The sequence below is a fragment of the Nicotiana sylvestris genome, chromosome 7 (genome assembly GCF_000393655.2).
Source record: "Nicotiana sylvestris chromosome 7, ASM39365v2, whole genome shotgun sequence".
In the NCBI taxonomy this organism is placed as follows: Eukaryota; Viridiplantae; Streptophyta; class Magnoliopsida; order Solanales; family Solanaceae; genus Nicotiana; species Nicotiana sylvestris.
The window spans coordinates 89955924-89976266 of NC_091063.1; the positions used below are offsets into that span (position 1 = coordinate 89955924).

Here is a 20343-nt window from a genome sequence, read left to right on the forward strand (position 1 = left end):
GGAGTCGACCTTCGATGCAACTCTAGTCTCGGTCAAATAGTAAAATTGGGTGGGCCCTGGTTTCAACCGTGTACAAAGCCCATAGATTAACGGAGCTATATTTAATCTAAAATCGAACAATAGAGGCAAATTTGATTATTATCCCTTTATATAATGATAATAGATTGTTTAATATTGCAGATTCTTTGAAACTCATTTTTAATTAGTTATGATCTTATTATTGGGGAGTCGGACTGGTGTTAAAATATCCACAAGAAGGTACGGAGTTGCGACTGGCGAGAGAGTTGGGAGAGATGAGGTTGAGCTTCATTCGACCCATCTCATGTTGCGCTGTTTGTCTAGCAACCTCAGTCAAACCTCAAACACCGCTATTTCTAAAGCCACCTATCTTCAAAACAACCTTATCAGACCTCAAGAAATGGCACCTTTGGGCTAAATCCCTAGCTTCTTCTGTGGGTTCCACTTTCTTGGACCTAGACAATGGTCCAGACTCCGACCTGTTGCTCCGAGAGCTAAATTGGCTCGTTGAAGATGCACTCGAACAACCCAAATCACTCTCACACCAAACCCACAACAATTATAACGATAATGCCACCCCAGTTTCAATCAGGACATCTTTAGAAGAACTATATACGTTGTGGAAACAAAGGGTAGAAGAAAGAAGGCCGTTTCAGTATGTGGTGGGTTGTGAGCATTGGAGGGATTTGGTTTTGAGTGTAGAAGAAGGGGTTTTAATACCAAGGCCTGAGACCGAGCTGATTGTGGACCTTGTAGAAGATTCTATTAAGGAGAATGAGGAGTTAAGGGAAGGCCTATGGGCTGATTTAGGGACTGGAAGTGGTGCACTTGCTATTGGGATTGCAAGGATTTTGAGTAATTCTGGTAGAGTTGTTGCTACTGACATAAGCCCTGTTGCTGCTGCTGTTGCATCTTATAATGTGCAGAGGTATGGTTTGGAGGTTAGTGTTTTCTTCAATTTTGTTTATTGGCTCTTTTTGTTTGAGACTTTTAAGTCGAATTTCTCAAGTTGGTTGATCTTTAAAGCTAACTGAATCAATTTCGACTTTTATAAGTGTGCAGTATTGGTTAGTCTTGCAAATGTATGACGTTGGCCTCAGATGAATCTAAGTAGTATAATAAACATGGTCAGTGGGAATTCATATAGCCGACCCTAACTTGTTTGGGACTAAGGACTAGTTGTTGTGGTTAGTCTAGCAAAAATGGTGATTCTTAAAATCTCTAGTTGGAGGTTAGTGTTTTGTTCTGTTTTGTTTACTGGCTCTTAATATGCTTCTTGTTTGACGTTAAAGCTAATTGAATCAATTTCGACTTTAAAAGGCTTGCAGTATTAGTTAGTCTTGCAAATGTATGATGTTGGCCTCAGATGAATCTAAATAGTACTCCATCCTTTTCAATTTAGATGAGGTAGTTTGACTCGGCACGGAGTTAAAGAAAAAAAAAACGTTTGAAACTTGTGGTATTAAAAGGTGAAGGGGTAAAAACTTTGTGGGGCCATGACATTTATGTGGTTATAAAAGCTTTTCATTAAGGGTAAAATGGGTAAAATGAAGAGTTTAAAGTTGAATTATTTCCAAATTTAGAAATGTATCATTTATTTTGGAACAGACTAAAAAGTAAAGAACCTCATCTAATTTGAAAAGGAGGGACTAGTAGACATGGTCAATGGGAATTCATATAGCCGTCCCAAACTTGTTTGAGACTTGGTTAGTCTAAACAAAGTGGTGAGTCTTAAAATCTTTGTGGCTGAAGAAAGATGAGAATTTGGGTTTTCTTGATAAAAAAAAATTCAGAATTTTCTATAGAATTAGTGAATTGTACATTTTCTTGTATTGTGTATGGCAGGAAAAAGTGTTGGTAAAGCAAGGATCCTGGTTTGAGCCATTGAGAGAAGATGATGAAGGAGAATTTGTGGGACTGGTTAGTAATCCACCATATATTCCAAACAAAGATATTGATGGGCTACAAGCTGAAGTGGCTAGACATGAACCTAGACTAGCGTTGGATGGCGGAGTAAGTGGTATGAATGATCTTATCCATCTTTGTGATGGGGCTGTTTCAATGTTGAAACCTGGTGGTTTCTTTGCATTTGAGGTAACCAACCACTCATATATGAGTAAACATGATTTTGAGCATGTCTTCTTTGATACTTGGCAAAATGGGTTCAGGGCCACTTAAATTTGTACCCATTTGTCAACACGGTAAATAAACTTATAATTTTCCCATTTTAAGGCTTCTACTTGAGAAAATAACTACTAATAAATACTTTTGACCGTTGACCGTGCCTATGTGAAATCGATGTAGCTGACATGGCCACATTGAGTGAAAATCACGTTGTCAAAGCGCGTAGATAGAATTGTTTTTATTAAAAAATATTAGATTCAGAAAAAAAATATAAATGAAAAAGAAAAAGAAAAAACCTATCCCTCTCTCCTTCTCGTTGGTGGACTATCGACAGAGCTACGGTGGAAAAAAAGAGAAAGAAAAATAAGCTAAAAATCTAATAAACTATTTTTTTTCAAAATGTGGGACCCAAAAACTCCACATGTCATATAATAAAGATCAAGCATGTGACATGGCATTCGTGTCAGAGCAATTGATGAACACGTTATGTGACATGGCATGGCATTCGTGTCAGAGCAATTGATGAACATGTTCAATACAAAATGCTTATTAGTAGTCATTTTCTCAAGTAGAGGTGTTAGAAGGGAAAGATTATAAGTTTGTTTACCGGTTGACAAATGGGTGCAAGTTTAGGTGGCTCCGAGGCCATTTTGCCTTGATACTTGCATTGCAAAAGCTTCTCTCTTTTTATTTGCTTATTAATGCTCTTCATCATGGTGCTGCAGACAAATGGTGAAGAACAGAGCAAATTCTTAGTCCAGTATATTGAGACTAAGAAGCAAGACAGCTTTTCTAAAGTGAAGATGATATCAGATTTTGCTGGCATCCACAGATTTATAACTGGATTTAGAGGAAGGTGATCTGTAACAGAAAGAGCCAAAGAAATTAAGGGGAAGGATGTGGGGGGGGGGGGGGGGGAACCAATACTGTTCTCTTGGGTCTGAAAATGTCAACTATGATACTTGGAGTTTGCTGAATGATGATAATTTTTTGATTATCTTTGATCTTGTGCAAAGAATTTTTAACTTCTCTCAAGTACACACTAAGAAAAAGACACTCCTGGTTACCAAATAGCATATCACACTTCAATACTAGAATATAGTTTGAACAATGTAACAAAATACACTGCTTTCTGCTTGCAACTAATGAAACTAGGATTAGAGTTAACATGATCTATTATTTCAGTTTTGTTGGAAGATGATCCTGATCTAACTATGTGCAGTGGCAGGAAAAAAATGTACATCTCGCTTCTAAATATGTGGATAATGCAGTGGAATCAATAATATGAATTGTCCTACAATTGCATAAAAAGTACAATATCTTCTCTGAAATTTATTGCACCTAAAATAGTACAAATCCAGGCAGGATCATCAGATGTACAAAGATTTACTCAGTTTTGTACCTCCTACTCAATCCAAAAGGATCTTGATAAAAAACCGAGCATCGCAATAGATAAATGCTGCCACATAATTAGGATGCTATTTACAAATGGATCAGCTAAACCAGCACATTTTTACTTCCTTAGCCAAGCCAACGTATGGCTTCTCCCTTGATGAGAAGCTCAGTCATCTTCGAGTGATGCATAAGGAAACCTTAAAGATATCGCTTCGTGTGTTATTATCCTCATTTTTTGTTTTGTCCTGATTTTAGGGGCAGTGGATGTTGATCCATCAAAAGAGTGGCATGCACAAATTCATAGCCAATTTTGATGCATGTGCTTATGAAGACCTTCTCCATTGCTTCTTTCCTTTCATCTGATTCAACTTGAAAGGACTCCAAGTCTTTCTGCGCTTTGGAGTTTCGCAAAAAAGTCCAGAAGCTAGAGCTTGTTGGAGCCACAGCTCGAATTCTTCATCTTCATCTGTCATCTCAGCATCCAACTCCCAGGGATACCTGCTTGAATGGGATCTCTGGGTTGATTTCTCTAATCCAACCATGTTTACATGGAAACTCGGCCTATGGGTATTCGGTCTACAGGCCATACCCTGCACAGAGGAGATTGGTCAACACAAGTACTAGCAGAAAACGTCATTTTTCAATCTTTTTTCACAATAATAGCTTTTCTTTTTTCAGAACAATAGTTTTGATGCTGGGATTATTCTATTACTTCCACAGGAGCAATGACTACTAGTTGCAAAATAAGTTGCAGAGAGACCACAACACGGAAGCCAAACATATTTGATATTTTATTTTTTCAACAGGTTGAACAATCAATTTCTTATCCACCAGCTTCGTGTCACTCCCCCCAAAAAAAAAACATTTATCAACATACATAGAAAACGATGACAATGATGTTTAGAATGAAGATGGAGTAAATTCCCTGGATGGTCACCCAACTTAAGGAGATATCCCACCAGTCACTTTTGTTTCTTTTAAGACAACAAGAATCACCCATCTATTGCTATTTGACTTAGAAAATAAATATCACACATTTGACATGCCATATCATATTAAAATTCTATTTTTTAATAATAAACTCATTTAATCCATGATCCTTATATCTATGAGAGTTTAAATTAGCAGATATTGGTCCTACCTCATTCTTTCTTTTTCACAAGTGTTATAAATTCCACAATGAGAAACAAACATGAGCTCCATAGTGGAAAGAATTGGTAAAGCTTGCCATGGTTTTGTGAATGTGTCTTTTGGCGTGGAAGGAGTGGTTGACCTTAGTAAGCAATAAAAAGGTTGTTACCAGAGTTGGTATTAAACATCTCCATCTTAAGTTTGCATGACTGTTTCTTTGTGACGCGTTTTATTTAAATTAGCATATATCATGAGAGATTCTAAAAATACTGGAGGTTCAATTCATTGGACCAACTTTTGGCATATAACAGCAACAATACTTGATTGACAGTTTATATGCAACATCTTAAGGCATAATGATCCAAGCTAACTTATCAGTTGTGCAAATTCTAGGATCCTTAATCATTTTTCTTATAATTTAGTGGTCTAAATAAATATAGTAGGAATAGTTTACTTCATAAAAGTACTCTCAGTTATCAATCTAGTGAAAAATGGATATAAAGATCATGAATTAAATGAGTTTTATTATTAAAAAAATTAAGTTTTAATATAACATTGTGTGTAAATCTGTGGTATTTATTTTTTAAGTCAATTGGCAATAGTTGGGGACTTTGTTGTCCTGAGAGGAACAAAAATGAGTATGCTGAGATATCTCCATAAGTTGGGTGACCATCCAAGGAATTTACTCAATGAAGATGTCATGAAAGCAGTGATGCAAAACAGACAAAAAGAGCCAATTGAAGCATCCTACAGATAAGTTTAAATCTATATCTGACTTTGTACGAGTAATAACAGAGAACACTGACCTGACATATGGCCCATTCTGACACATCGAATATCTTGCCCTCGGCACAGACGAATGCACGAGGTATCTCCGCCTGAATGACAAGTAAATACGGAACATATGAAGAATGAGCATTTTATTGGTACACATAGAGAACAGAAAAATGTGAAAAAATATAAAAAGCATGAGGTGAAAATGTGGTTATCATAAGAAAAATTACATACTAAAGGAAGAGAAACCACTATGAACGTGCCGCTAAATGCCGACTTCAAATCTTTGGATTTGACCTTTGTCTAGTTCTGGCATACTAATTGGCCAGAGTTCTAACAGTTTGATTGAAATCCTCTAGGCATATGAAAACACAACTCATAAACAGTTAAAAACACCAAACACCCCTGTATATCATAGCTTGATACAAAAAACATGTTAAGATAGACCAAACCAGAGGAAAGTTGCAGACAAAGATTAAGAATGACCAAACCAGAAGAAAATTCCAGACAGATGATGGATTTACTTATTTGCAACATTAACAATTCACAGCTTTGTAATAAAGGTGAGGTGAAAATTAAGTACATGAGTACCCAAGGAATTTGAATGGTTTAAGTATTTTTTGATAAATTGATTCCTATATTATCTATTGAAAATCTAACTAGACAAATAATGATCAAGTATAAGATGCCATAAAGATTTTCACCTTGCTTTGAGAACCCATAATTAAAAAATATACTTCCAAGATATTCAGGAAATGATAATTTCTTCCTAAATGATAGTATCAACTGAACTAGTAAAAGAACCAAATGGAACACTAATTTGCATCAATCCTTCAGCACAAAGAAATTACTCTGAAAATTAATACCTTTTGAGGTCGATTAAAAACCAATGATCCTTTGTATTCTACCCATCCATCTCCATCTTTGGCTTGATGATATTGACAACAATCCTGAACACCAATAGCTTTCTTTAATATTTGAACAAGTGAAAGAGAGGAACAGCAATCATAACAGACAATTCCGAGGATGACCAACCTGGCACCATCTTGCCTTGGCCTTTGTCCGATTGGTGCAGATCCAAATGTGCGAGTTGCCACATTTTGTGCAATGGATACGCCTCGACTCTTCTGCGCAGTAGTTAGAGGACTCCTGCACCATACCAAATGAGTCATTTTGAAATATATTCTCCCTGTTAAAGGATCTGAAGATAAACTTTGGCAGCTTATTTATCACATGAAAGAAATCGACATAGAACTGGTGGCTTGCAAGAAAGATATCCTTTGTTTTTTAAAGATCGATCCGTAACTATTTGCATCAAGTTCCCTGGGTAAACATTACAAAGCTGAACAGGCTCTTAACTAAAATCCAAGTTTCATATATCAGTCTTAGACTCGTACCGTGAAACTTCTTATTCCAGTAAAAATTCTTTCTTCCGATAATTCCAGGGTATCTCACAATTTCTGCATACGCCCAGAAATTGTCGTTTCATCTTAAATGCTTTAACGTGGATCTTTTTGGTTGGGCAACAAGTATCGCATGATATAATTTGGTGTCATCATAGCAAGAAAACGGTGGTTCAACGAAGGACGGTGCAGACATTGAATCTACTCTTTACCAGTTAAACTGATAACACTAGTTCATTGAAACCTTTCCCGCGTTAATAATTTTATTTGCAGGATAAGATGTTGTATTATGTTCAAGCATTAGTAAAATTGTTATGCGGCCTACTAGTGCCTGAGTCACCGGAGGTAAATAAAGTTCAGTCAGATAGTTGTACCTGGTTAGAAGTGCTAGCTGATCTTTGCATTACACTCTTAGACTCTTCCTTTCTGAGTTGCTCATCATAGTCTCGCTTCTTGACAGCATCAGAAAGAACCTGAAAACAAATGAAAGTATCAGAAAACCATAACGGTCAGTTTGCATCTCAAACAAATACGAAGCAACAATACTTTGATAATAACAATTACCAGATAAATCAAATTTTAAAATAGTAATCACCTCATATGCACATTGAAGTTTCTTAAATGATTCACTGGCAAGTGAACTTCCCATGTTTTTGTCCGGGTGCACAAGCATTGCCTGAAGCATTACATGTATATAAAATTAACATCAAACTGAAGGTAAATGACATCATCAGATCAAACATGAGATTTTAATATTTTGCGCCAAAGAATGTCATAGACATTTTGATGCCTAATTCAAATCCATCAAACTAATTAGAAGGTTTAAAATCTCTGTTCATATCATTGTATACACTGTTTCCAGAACCCCGAGTTAGTATCAATCTGACATGTAACGAGATCAGAAAAGACGGCATGAGCAACCAACATCAATATGATACATTGTAATTCGTTATAAGGTCATTTGGATATGGAACTCCTGTAGATGTCTCTTGCACTCATCAACAACAACAATAACCCAGTAAAACCCCACAAGTGAGGTAATTCGCACTCATCACTTGGCTTTAAATACCTCTCACACAAAGAAGATAATATTAAACTTTTGCCTGGATGTCTAGCAAAGCTTAAGCCTATCTGGCAACATTTTGACTTGCTAGAAGGTAGATTAATCTTGATAACATTCTAACCGAGAAATTGTACCTTTGCAAGACAAACTGAAGGAAACAAGGGAAAAAAAAATTATGATTAGACGTGACTTCCCACTGACAATAAGTTAATAATGTATAGATTAGTTACATCAGTATATCTGTGAGAGAATACATTTGCACACACGCATCCTCATCTGCCTTCTTCCACTAAGTTACAACAACAACAACATACCCAGTTTTATCTCACACTGTGGGGAGGGCACTAAGTTACTAGTCATAAATGTATATTAAACCAAAACAAATATATTGTCTGCAAAAAAAAAAAAAAAAAAAAAAAAGGAGTCATGACCAGGTCCTTATTTGCCTGACTTCAGTTGCTCATGTCTATTTGCATAAAACAGCTCGCAACAATACAAGGCAGATGACAATTTTATTATTATCAGTAATATAAAGAGATAATAGTTTGAAGATTTCGCTAAAAAAGTGTTATAGTTCTTAAATTCGGGGGAATAACACTAAAGGAAAGAAGAGGAGTCTGCTCTAGCAGTTTTAGATCCCACTGGAAGTTTTCCCAATTGATAATAGCTGTCATTGAACAGCATTGACCTCTTCTGTAGGCATCAAGGCTGAATCAACTACATTTAGCAACCAAGTACCAGTCACTCTAATGGAGAGGCAGCTAAGATTTCTAAGTGAAGGAATGAACAGAAAGATAATAGATAGTGTGTGAAAAAAATAACACACCTTTTTCCGATATTCTTTTTTCAACAGCACAGTATCAATTTTCTTTTGCCGAGAAACCCCTAGTGCTTCATAATGATCTGCACTATCTAGTATCCGCTTCATCTCAATAAGCGAATTTCCATCTTCTCTAATTACTTGCTTAACAGGGGGTTCTTTCAGTTTGGTAACAACTGATGAAGTAGAAGCAGCGTCGCTGAATGTTTTGCTTTTGCAAGCGTGAACCTTTTCAGGTTCATCCACAGGAACAGATGATTCATAATCTGTGGAGAAGTCATCCTCAGTAAACGATTCAGACTCTTTATAATCTTCAACGTGCGTGCGTTCACTCAAATTGTCACACCACTGGAGTAAGTAGTTCATTAAGTCATTGGAGAGGAACGCGAGGTTTATTGAGAGACCAACTCCAAGATATCCAACTCGAACTTTTACACAATACATAGCATATATGGTAGCCATAAGTACCACAAGTCTTGCATGGTTTAATGAAAATAGATAACCTACAAAGCCACAAAAATAAGGATCAAAGGTTGCATAACATCTGAAAATACGGTATATCATACATACAAATTTTCCCATGGAAAAGTAAATAACTTTCGAAATTTAGCATATCGAAGCAATACCATAAGGAACATGAAAAGAAGTTCAAAGAGTAGGATTACTCCATAGTATCTCTTTTCTGTCTTAATTTAAATTTTTTAAGTTACATGTGCTCCCAGGACAGGAAAATTCCAAAGTCCAAACAAACAACATCCATCCAGTCCACACATCAAATAGTCCAGATCCTATATCTGCAGCCGAATCCAGCTGGATGAGCAGGGATAATACAATTGAATGTCCAAAATTAACCGCTAGTTTTCATGCAATGTAATCCATCTAAATTTTATTGCCCGCCTAACCCCAAGGATAATAGTAGACAAATGTCTTGCCAAGTTTTCGTCTTCATGGGGAATGTTGTAGAGCAAATAAAATAAAGCTATATTTACTTTGGGTTGCGTATAAGATTTAATAAAATCTCAAGTAATGAAGAGATTCAAGCAAGCAATAATGTAACCCTTCAAGTGATATCACACTATCTAGTCGCATGTCCATTTATTAGGTCTCATTTTTTACTGAATAAGAATGGTTTGACCCATGAATGAAAAGAAAACATGCACATGAAGTTAAGCAATTTGGTCAAACTAGTTGCATTAGATGGAACAAACTAACCTCCAACTATAAACAATACACCAGTAATCCAAAAATTGGCATACATCCACAAAACTAGAATAGCAAAGAGCCCCACAATGAAAAGCCCAGGAGTGCAACCCAAATACTGAACAGCAGCACCTGCAGCACCCTGAAAAGCAAATAAGTATCAGATATCATCAGCACCTCATTATTGAAAAGGGAAATGAAACAAGTGGAATAGCATACTGTATTTTTTCGCGAAAAGGGAAGGCCAATGAGTAGTAGTGGCACAAGACTAAAAAAGAAGCTAGAAGAGACCATTTCCAGTAACCATCTATATCTTTCCTTTCTCATTCAAGAACTAGAGATGAAGTTGAAGTTCAAGCACTCTAATTGAACTATAAATTATAAATACGGAAAATTTTGAATTTTAAATATACTCCATTCAATTGGCATGGACATCTGTATGTCCCTAAACACAGGAAAAGAGTGGTACTTGCTTTATGTCTAATACAACCTTCAAGGAGTTGGATTTCTAAGTAATACTACAATATAATAATCTTGAACATCGTCAAGCAACATATAGTCTCTCATGTGACAATAAGAAAAAGTGAACTTAATAAGCATGACAGGTATGAAAAAATCATCACAAGGACCAAAAACTGTAGTACTTGCTCATAGAATCCCCTGCGAAAGATACTTGTGAGCAAAGTCCCTACACAAGCACTTTTGGACACTACTGCAGCATTAATTTAAACAACAAACCAGTTGATATGTTCAAATCTTATTTAGTATGCCATTAAATGCCTTAACAAGTACAATGCATATGCAATAAAACCAGAATCAAGCTGATTGATCGACCAATTAATGAAGAGGTAGCAGATCCTGCCAATTCTCACAAATCAGACAAAAAAAGTAGAAAGCTACAGATAAAGAAAGCTTCTAGCAAAATCACAAACAGAAATGGAATAGAACCATACCATACTAAGGAGCACGTAGACCAGACATGACATCGATGTTAAACTTAGAAAACAGCTCCACATAATAACTAGCAATGCGGCGGATCCAAGCCCAACAAACGATCGACATCCCCGTACTAAACAATCTTTCCAGTATCTGAACAAGATAAAGAGCCCTTTTCCTAGTTTTGCACATCCACAGCAAACAATTGGCCAATGCCGCTCAATAAAAATTGCAATTTTATCCCTAAAACAGCCAGCAGCTGTCCTCACAACAGAGTAACAATCCTTTTTTGATTGCAACCACATCCAAGCTTGTTTAAATAACCCAATGTCCTCCATTACTAAATTAATATACACACAGCTAACTGAAAAACTACAATACCCAAAAACCCCGAATTTTCAAAATGTTCCAAACACCAGCTATTGGTAACCATCATTTTGATATGAGAACAACTCATATGACCAAACCTGTGAAATCATAGCATTAATAACAAACATATCTGCTAACTACAGGATCAGCTCTCTAATTGAGGCATATAGAAGAAAACCCAGATCATAAATTCATTAAATCCAAGCACCCAAGTAGCAGAAACAAGTAAAGACAAGATCCACAAGATTCCATCTTCACGCAGCAAAAAGTAGTATTAGATGGAGAGTGGCAGTTGGTACATGAGATAATAAGAACCAAAAAGACAAAAAAAACAGTAATTTGCTTCACATGTACGTTTCCAAAAAAGCAACTCCCAATAAATATAAGCACAAGACTTGGTACTTTTTGACTTGAACAATCACAAAGTTTCCATCTTTAACTGGGTTACAAGTGAATGTGTGTTGAATGTATTTTGATTCTTCTTCATCTTTTCTCTATGAGTGTGATTTTCTTATTTTGGGTGAAGAAACCCTAGGCTTTTTCAGGGAATCCTTGTGAAAAAGGTGCTAAACATAAGGTTAAAAAGTCTCAAAAAGAAAAGAAGCAGAGAGAGAGAGAGTATGTGTGTGTGTGAGAGAGAAAGAGACAAGAGTGATGATGATAGAGAGAATGTGTCTGATGACTTGTTTTAGTGTGTGTGTGTGTGTGGGAGAGAGAAGAGTTTAGTTTAAGGAAATCTATGGCATTTACTTGTAAATTTAGGTTTAACAAATAACAGGGGATAATAATCATGATGATTGGACCCCATTTTCCACCGTTTCTCTTTTTCATTTTATTTTTCACTTTATCCAGTTACTTAAATTTTTGTTTTTTTAAGGTGTTAGTCGAAGTTGACTCATGACTTAAGAAGGTAATGTCTTCCCGTATATTTACATGTGCTCGATATACCTAACTAAATAATCTAATGTCAGTTGTTCAAAATAAAATTTTTTCTCTATATATCTTACTTATGATTAAACTTTAAAGTAATTAGTATTATTTATTCTGTCGTCATTGATTGATAGTAAACGCGAATAAATTTTACTTCAAACTCGTTCATCTTTATGGACAGGAATTAGAAACCAATCCTAAATCTTTAAATGCTTTTTTAATCTGCCACAGCTCCTATTTTAGTGTAATGTATTATGATTAGGTAAAGTTTGGTAATATCTAGAACAAATAAAGAGGTAAAAATTGCATGGGGTATTTTATTTGGTCGCTCCCATTTAATCTATACTCATTTTTTTTTAAAGTTTTAATTTGTACCCACTTTTTAAACAATTTCAGCCATTTTTCTCTTCCTCATTCTCCTCTTTCGTTTCTTCTTCTTCTTCTTTCTTCTGTTGTTGTTGGCATGGGCGGATGCACGTGGAGCCATATGGGTGCTCTAGCACCCATTGCTTTTGGTGCGGAACCACTGTTTTATGTAAACAATTAGTATTAAATTAACAAATAATTTTAGTAAGCATCCAGGAACAAAATAAGCAGGTGGGTGCTTTGGTTAGAAAGTGCACTTGAGAGATCTCTAGATGGAACAGTCCAGAATCGCATCCCTGAAAATATTTTTTCCATTTTGATATTAATAATCCCTTCAGTACTTGTATTCTTCTTTTAATTTTATTTGCTTCATTTTAATTTTTCTTCTTTCTCTTTCTGTTTTCTTCCCCAATATCGTGGCTCATTCGGCTCCAAAAATGAATGGTCTTTTTCATATTTTCTTTTCTTTTTAAGTGCCTTTGCTTTTTTTAATTTCTTTCCCCCAAACCCCATCAAACCTAAGTTGACGAAACTCCATCTTTTGCGATTGTAGAAGAAAATTGGTAATATGATTTAAATTTTTTTGTAATTAATTAAAAATATTCAATTTATGTTCAATCTAAAGCTAATAGTTTTGCACTGAAAGTTAATTCTGAAAATAAACGTAAAATAAGCAAAAAATGATATTTGTTTGCTTATTGTGTATTTAAAAAATAAAAATCGCAAGGGATAACCGTGAATAAATTAAATCTTTTAACTATAATATTAATTTTAGTATATTTTTTAAATATTTTTACCATCATGGGATAAGACGTAGTTGTGCACTTATATGTTGTGACCGTAACCAGAGGCGGATCCAGGATTTAAACTCTATGGGTTTAACTGTTAAGGTTTTTAGCCATGAACCCATTATATATACTTTTAAAGTTATGGGTTCATATCCACTATTTTTGCAATTTTATTGAATGTTTACATATAAATTTTTACTCTACGTAAAAAGTTATGGGTTCAATTGAACCCGTCGATAGAACACTGCATCTGCCTCTGACTGTAACAACTGTAGATAAAGAGGCGGAGTACCCACGACTACAAGATCCTGGATCCGCCACTGGCTGTTGGTGTTGCTATGAAACTTCAGTTCATGGGATGATTGTCATAAGTATGTTTATCAGATTATTTAAAAATAAATTATAAATAATTACGTAAGTTAGTAAACAATAATTTGTGAATATTTCCACGTAATTCTGTTTTTTTTCACGTTTATTGTTTCTAAAATTTATGATTTAGATATTGTTGGCAATCTGATTATTTTATAATAGTAATAAACTATGAAAGAATAAGGTGATTATTTATCTAGTATGTTAGAAAGCTTTTTCAAAAATTTCAGCTTATATAGTGCTGAAGTTTCTATAAATGAACTAAATAACTTCAGCATCTTCTGCTGAAGTTTTTGAAAAAGCTTTATGACAAAACTAATGAATCCAGGACAGAAAAAACTTCAGCTTATATAGTGCTGAAGTTTTTACAAATGAACTAAATAACTTCAGCATCTTCTACTGAAGTTTTTGAAAAAGCTTATCTAGGACAAAAAAAACTTCAGCTTATTTTGTGATGAAGTTTTTACAAATGAACTAAATAATTTCAGCATCTTCTGCTGAAGTTTTTGAAAAAGCTTTATGACAAAACTAATGAATCCAGGACAAAAAAAATTCAGCTATTTTAGTGCTAAAGTTTTTACAAATGAACTAAATAACTTCAGCATCTTATCCAGGACAAAAAAACTTCAGCGTATTGTCTTTGCTACTTCAGGGCCGTCTATTAGAATGCTGAAGTTTTGCGTGATTTCCTTTGCTACTTTAGCCCCGTATGCTGAAGTTACGCGAAAAAGTGGGTACGCTTGTAATTCATTTTGCAAAGCGGACACAAATTAAACGTGACCTAAAAAACAGGTATAGATGCAAATCCCCGATAAAGAGAGACTAGAGTCAATAAATTATACAAGTAAATTGATCCAGATCCAATAGGAGGAAATAAAAAAAAAAAGGTGTACGTTCCTTCACTTGACCAATTATGTAAGCAAACAAAGCTCAAACAAAGCTCAGCTGGTTATAATTCATTGTCTTCTCCATTAGTGCTCCAAAGTGCAGCTGGCCTTACTTCAAATTGCGTGTCCCCATTTTTTTATATATAGTTGCCATGTCATCATTTCTTCTACGACATTTCCAAATGTCAAACTAAGCTAGGTCCTCTAATCATGACCGTATTCGAATAACATTTCCAAATGTCAAACTAAGCTAGCTAACTCCTTCAAGTCTTTAATTATGGTTGTATTCTTAGTCAAAGATCTAATGTCATATATAGTTCAAAGGATGTCATTATTCATGGTTAAATTGTGTTATCTCGGCATTGCTCATGGTTAGTATACTGTATTTGTAAAATAATTTTGGAGAAGAAAATAATGTATAGAGAGAAATGTAGAAGAAATGGAAATTAATCTGAGCTCATTGAATTTACAGTGTTTCCTTAAGGAACTTAATCCCCTCCTAGTATTCGAGGTTGTGGATTATTTCCTTCCAGGATAGAACGAATTACACACTGGTGTAGCAGTATTTCAAATCCAGTGTTTGAACGAACACAAATGATGGCAGCAAATCACGCTTATTGTTGCTTTGTTGTAGTTAAATCAATGCAGAAAGAAAGAGGGAAATTCAAAATTTTCGTAAGGAAAATCCAAGAGAATGGTCTGCTATTTATAGCCGATATGTTGAGTTTAAACGAAGAGGTGCAACTTTTCAGAAGGTCTGTCATGACTGTTCACATAAAAAGGCCATAACGTAAATGGATGTTTACGCAAAATAAAATGAAAATTCAAAACGCAGAGGAAAATTAATTTTCCGTTACAAAAATGGATAATTTGAATTAAATAATATTACGTTAATCTTTAATATTCACAAATAAATTTGATCCAAAAAATTAATCGAACAATTAACCAAAGCCAAAGCCGAGCCGAGCGATGACGACAACGGTGCAAGGCTTGCCTTCTTCTTAACTCTTTAAGAGGTAGAAGAAGAGCAATTTTATATATACCCATCAAAAGTCTTTTCCTCCTCCAATATGGAACAATGTCCTTTTGTCAAGGAAGGAAAATCAAAATTTTATTTTCCTCTCCATTTTTCATTCACCCTCTTTTAAGCTAAAATAAGCTTAAAACCCTAACACTGATTAGCAGGTCCCGAGCTTTGCCTGACTCCATGTTTCATAAACCAGTCACTTGTAGATCTAATCAAATACCAGACATGTGAAAGCACAGACTGCATGTCACGACCCGGATTTCCCACTCTCGGGGGGTCATGATGGCGCCTACTAATGAAAGCTAGGCAAGCCAATTGTCCAATTACTTAACATTTTTCATATATTTTAATCCTTTTACAATGGTGAGAAAATATCATATAAATAGCGGAATTAAATAAGCGGAAGAAACAAAATGTAACAGTTTAATATTAATACCGATACAATTCCATAAACTAAAAAGCTACCCAGATCTGGTGTCATAATTTCACAGACTGTCTAAGAGTACTTCAAATAAGGGTCCGAAAGATAAATACAAGTTGTTCAAAAACACATAGAAGAAACAGTATTGGAAGATAGAAGGAGATGCCAGGACCTGCGGACGCCTGCAGGACTACCTCGGGTCGCCTGAATAGACTGAAGACAACACCCTCGTTGCGATCCAAAAGTTGCAGCACCAGGATCTACACACAGTGCAGAGTGTAGTATCAGCACAACCGACCACATGTGCTGGTAAGTGCCTAGCCTAACCTCGGCGAAGTAGTGACGAGGCTAGGACCAGACTACCAAATAAACATATACAGTAAAATCATATACAACAAAAAATAAAGGCAGAAATGTACAGTTAAGGATAGGAGGGGGAAACATGCTGGGGGGACATCAAGTAATAACAGAAGAATAACAGATAAATATAAGAAACACCAAAGTTCAATTATCAACAAGAATTAGAAATAAAAGACAAGTGCACGGCATCACCCTTCGTGCTTTTACTCTCGTCCTCACCATAAAATCAATAAAATCGGCACGACATCATCCTTCGTTCTTTTACCTCACATAATCATGGCATGGAATGATCCTTCGTGCATTATCACTCATATCATGGCACGGAATTGTACATCGTATGGCACAGTATCACCATTCGTGCTTTTACCTCACAATATCCGCACGACATCACCCTTTATGCATTAACACTCTTAAAGAAAATATACACGGCATAACCCTTCGTGTTTTACAGTCTTCCTCACCCAAGCAACAATCACTAAGCAATTTGGGCAAGGGAAATCAATAATATTTCAATAGAATCCCGACAAGGAAACAATAGCATAACAACAATATCCCGGCAAGGGAAACAATATCATGAAAAATAACGTCCCAGCAAGGGAGATAATATCAAAAGCAATAACATCCCGGCAGGGGAGATAATAATATAAACCTTTCCTCTTTACCACAATTTCTTCATGTCACGACCCGAATTTTTCACCCTCGGGAGTCGTGATGGCGCCTACTAATGTGAGCTAGGCAAACCAATTCTTAACTGCTACTTCATTAACAAATTACTTCTTTTAACAATTATCAGTGATAGCATGAAATACCTCGGTGTCTCGCTGGATTGGAGTCTGACTCCCGCACTATTGCTGTTGTCCAAGACCTGGATCTGTGCAAAAGAGCACAGAGTGTAGTATTAACACAACCAACCCCATGTGCTGGTAAGTGTCCAGCCTAACCTCGGCGAAGTAGTGACGAGGCTAGGACCACACTCCAAGTAAACTTGTGCAGTTCATATATATATATATGTATGTATATACAGCAGAAAAGAGATACAAGAATAACCAGTCAATGTGGGAAGGGGAAACATGTTGTGGGGGTGAATATAGTTCCGAATAGAAAGGCATCAAGTAAGGAAGGAAACAACATAACTAGAATATCAACAAGGAAGCAGAAATCAACAATTTGCACGGCATCACCCTTCGTGCTTTTACTCTCATTCTCACCAAAATAATACACGGCATCACCCTTCGTGCTTTATGCTCTTCCTCACCCAAACAACAATCACAAGGCAAATAGGATAAGGAAATCTAATACCTCAAAGTAAATCGAATAACAACAAGTAATGAAAGAAACAACATAACTCGGATATCAACAAGGAAATCAGAAATCAACAAATGCACGGCATCACCCTTCGTGCTTTTACTCCCGTCCTCACCACATCAATCGTATCTTAATAATGTGTACGGCATCACCCTTCGTGCTTTTACTCTCTTTCCTCACAATATAATCAATGAATATCGGTACGGATTGGTACATCATATGGCACGACATCACCCTTCGTGTTTTACACTCTTTCCTCACAATAGCAAATAATGCACGGCATCACCCTTCGTGCTTTATCGCTCTTCCTCACCCAAACAACAATCACAAACAAGGGGCAAGGGATTAAACAAATAATAATAATAGAAGTCCCGGCCAGGGAATACAATTAAACAGATAAGTCCCGGCAAGGGAACAATATCAATAAATCTCAACATCCCGGCAAGGGAGATAATCAACAAAGCGACAAGCATCCCGGCAAGGGAACAATTTAATAACTCTTTCTCTTTCTTTCACTTCTTACTTTATAACTAACTTTACCACTTGAGCCAATGCTCCAAAGGGTTCCATTTATCTCATATACCTTCACAATTCGTATTACCACTCGAGCTAATGCTTCTCGAAGTTCAAAGATCACAATTTCTTTCACATGCTTTTTACAACATATAGAAATCATCATTAAGGCATGAAAGATACAACAAGATCAGACTATCCGCAATATAAAGACTCACGGTCATGCTAGACACCAACGTATAGATACTCGTCACCATGCTTATATGTCGTACTCGACAATTAGCACGTAGCAAATAAGACTCAACTCCTAATCCCTCAAGCTAAGGTTAGACCAAACACTTACCTCGAAGCTTTGAACACCACTCAAGCCTCAATTATAGCTTTACCCCTTGATTCCACCACCAATCCGCTCGAATCTAGTCACAAGTTACTTAATTACATCAATAAGTGCTAAATGAATCAACCCCAATGCATGAAAATGAGTTTTCCCAAAGTTTTACCCAAAAAGTCAAAATCACCTCCGGGCCCACGGGGTCGAAACCTGAGGTTTGGACCAAAACCCGATTACTCATTCCCCCACAATCCAAATGTATAATTTGTTTGGAAATCGGACCTCAATTTGAGGTCCAAATCCCCAATTTTTGAAAAACTTAGGTTTTACCCAAAACACCCAATTTCCCCCCATGAAATCTTTGATTTTAAGTTGAAACCATGTTAAAAGATGTTAATGATTGAAGAAAACTAGTTTAAAATGACTTACAATTGATTTGGAGAAGAAAGATTGTTTGAAAAATCGCCTCTTATGTTTTTTTTTGGGGTTTTGAAAGTGAAAAATAGCTGAAAATCTCGTCTATTTATACCCCCCTCAGACCCTCACCGCGGACCGCATAAAAGGACCGCTGCCGCGGAGCTCCACCGCGGACCGCACTAAACGGATTGTGGCCGCACAGGCCTCCCTGAAGACCTGCAGTTCAGCACCCTTTGCGAACCGCACAAAGGCGACTGCGGCCGCACAGCCTCCACCGCGCCCCGCACAAAGGCGACCGCGACCGCGCTGGCCCCTCCGCGGTCGCACGCGATTTCTCGCGGACCGCCCTAGAGGGTTCAGAGACCTGCAACTTCCTGAACCTGCAACTTTTACAAGGCTAAAACCATTCTGAAACACTCCTGAGCCCTCGGGGCTCCTAACCAAACACATGCACTAACTCAACAACATCATACGAACTTATCCGTCCGATAAAATCGCCAAACTAACCTCAAAAATAATGAATCAAACCTCAAAATCAAGAGTTCTTTTTTTCCAAAAACTGCATCAAGTTCAAATTTAAGATTTCAAGTCCGAAACACGTCAAACGACGTCCGATTTTAACCAAACTTTACAAAAACATCTTAAATCACATATAAGACCTGTACCAGGCGCTGGAACCAAAATACGGGCCTGATACCAACACGTTCTAATCAATTTTCATTTCAATTTTCCTTAACAATTTCAGAAAAATAATTTTACTCAAAAATTCATTTCTCGGGCTTGGGACCTCGGAATTCGATCCCGGGCATACGCCCAAGTCCCATATTTTCCTAGGGACCCTCCGGGACCGTCAAATCACGGGTCCGAGTTTACCCAAAATATTGACCGAAGTCAAATTTATTCATTTTTATCATCAAAACTTAGCATTTTTCATAAAATTTCATATTTAAGCTTTCCGGCTACGCACCCGGACTGCGCACGCAAATTGAAGAGCACTCTAAATGAGATTTTCAAGGCCTCAGAAGCACATAATGGGTAAGAAAAGTGGTGATGACCCTTTGGGTCGTCACATTCTCTACCTTCAAAACAACCGTTCGTCCTCGAACGAACAGAAGAAAGAAGTACATGAGTCGGGAAATAAATGAGGATAACAGCTCCGCATATCGGACTCGGACTCCCAGGTCGATGCCTCAGGAGGCTGACCTCCCCACTGAACATGAACAGAAGGGAAACTCTTGGATCTCAACTGACGAACTTACCGGTCTAGAATAGCCATTGGCCTCTCCTCATAGGACAAGTCCTTGTCCAACTGGACAGTGCTGAAATCTAACACGTGGGATGGATCGCCGTGATACCTCCGAAGCATGGACACATGAAAAACTGGATGCACGGCTGA

The 20343-nt window shown here is 36.6% G+C and overlaps 2 protein-coding genes across 2 annotated transcripts; one reads left to right on the top strand and one right to left on the bottom strand.

Annotated features, from left to right (window-relative positions):
• Nucleotides 1-205: 205 nt before the first annotated feature.
• On the top strand, nucleotides 206-3167 carry LOC104225808 (uncharacterized). Its single transcript, XM_009777671.2, has 3 exons — nucleotides 206-959; nucleotides 1864-2112; nucleotides 2868-3167. The coding sequence occupies exons 1-3, from the start codon at nucleotides 294-296 to the stop codon at nucleotides 3000-3002; spliced, it is 1050 nt and encodes a 349-aa protein (XP_009775973.1). The 5' UTR covers nucleotides 206-293; the 3' UTR covers nucleotides 3003-3167.
• A 232-nt stretch (nucleotides 3168-3399) lies between these two features.
• LOC104225807 (uncharacterized) lies at nucleotides 3400-11956 on the bottom strand. Its single transcript, XM_009777670.2, has 9 exons — nucleotides 10882-11956; nucleotides 9941-10070; nucleotides 8735-9231; nucleotides 7441-7521; nucleotides 7220-7318; nucleotides 6478-6591; nucleotides 6309-6392; nucleotides 5475-5546; nucleotides 3400-4127 (listed from the first exon to the last, which is right to left on the bottom strand). The coding sequence occupies exons 1-9, from the start codon at nucleotides 11200-11202 to the stop codon at nucleotides 3861-3863; spliced, it is 1665 nt and encodes a 554-aa protein (XP_009775972.1). The 5' UTR covers nucleotides 11203-11956; the 3' UTR covers nucleotides 3400-3860.
• Nucleotides 11957-20343: the final 8387 nt, after the last annotated feature.

Bases quoted from the DNA above. Each gene is read 5' to 3' on its own strand.
- LOC104225808 (XM_009777671.2), top strand. From the start codon at position 294: ATGAGGTTGAGCTTCATTCGACCCATCTCATGTTGCGCTGTTTGTCTA. The intron at 960-1,863 runs GTTAGTGTTTTC...TGTGTATGGCAG, and splicing joins TGCAGAGGTATGGTTTGGAG to GAAAAAGTGTTGGTAAAGCA. The intron at 2,113-2,867 runs GTAACCAACCAC...ATGGTGCTGCAG, and splicing joins GTGGTTTCTTTGCATTTGAG to ACAAATGGTGAAGAACAGAG.
- LOC104225807 (XM_009777670.2), bottom strand. From the start codon at position 11,202: ATGGAGGACATTGGGTTATTTAAACAAGCTTGGATGTGGTTGCAATCA. The intron at 7,319-7,440 runs GTGATTACTATT...ATTTGTTTTCAG, and splicing joins AACTTCAATGTGCATATGAG to GTTCTTTCTGATGCTGTCAA. The intron at 6,592-7,219 runs GTACAACTATCT...GGTATGGTGCAG, and splicing joins CAGCTAGCACTTCTAACCAG to GAGTCCTCTAACTACTGCGC.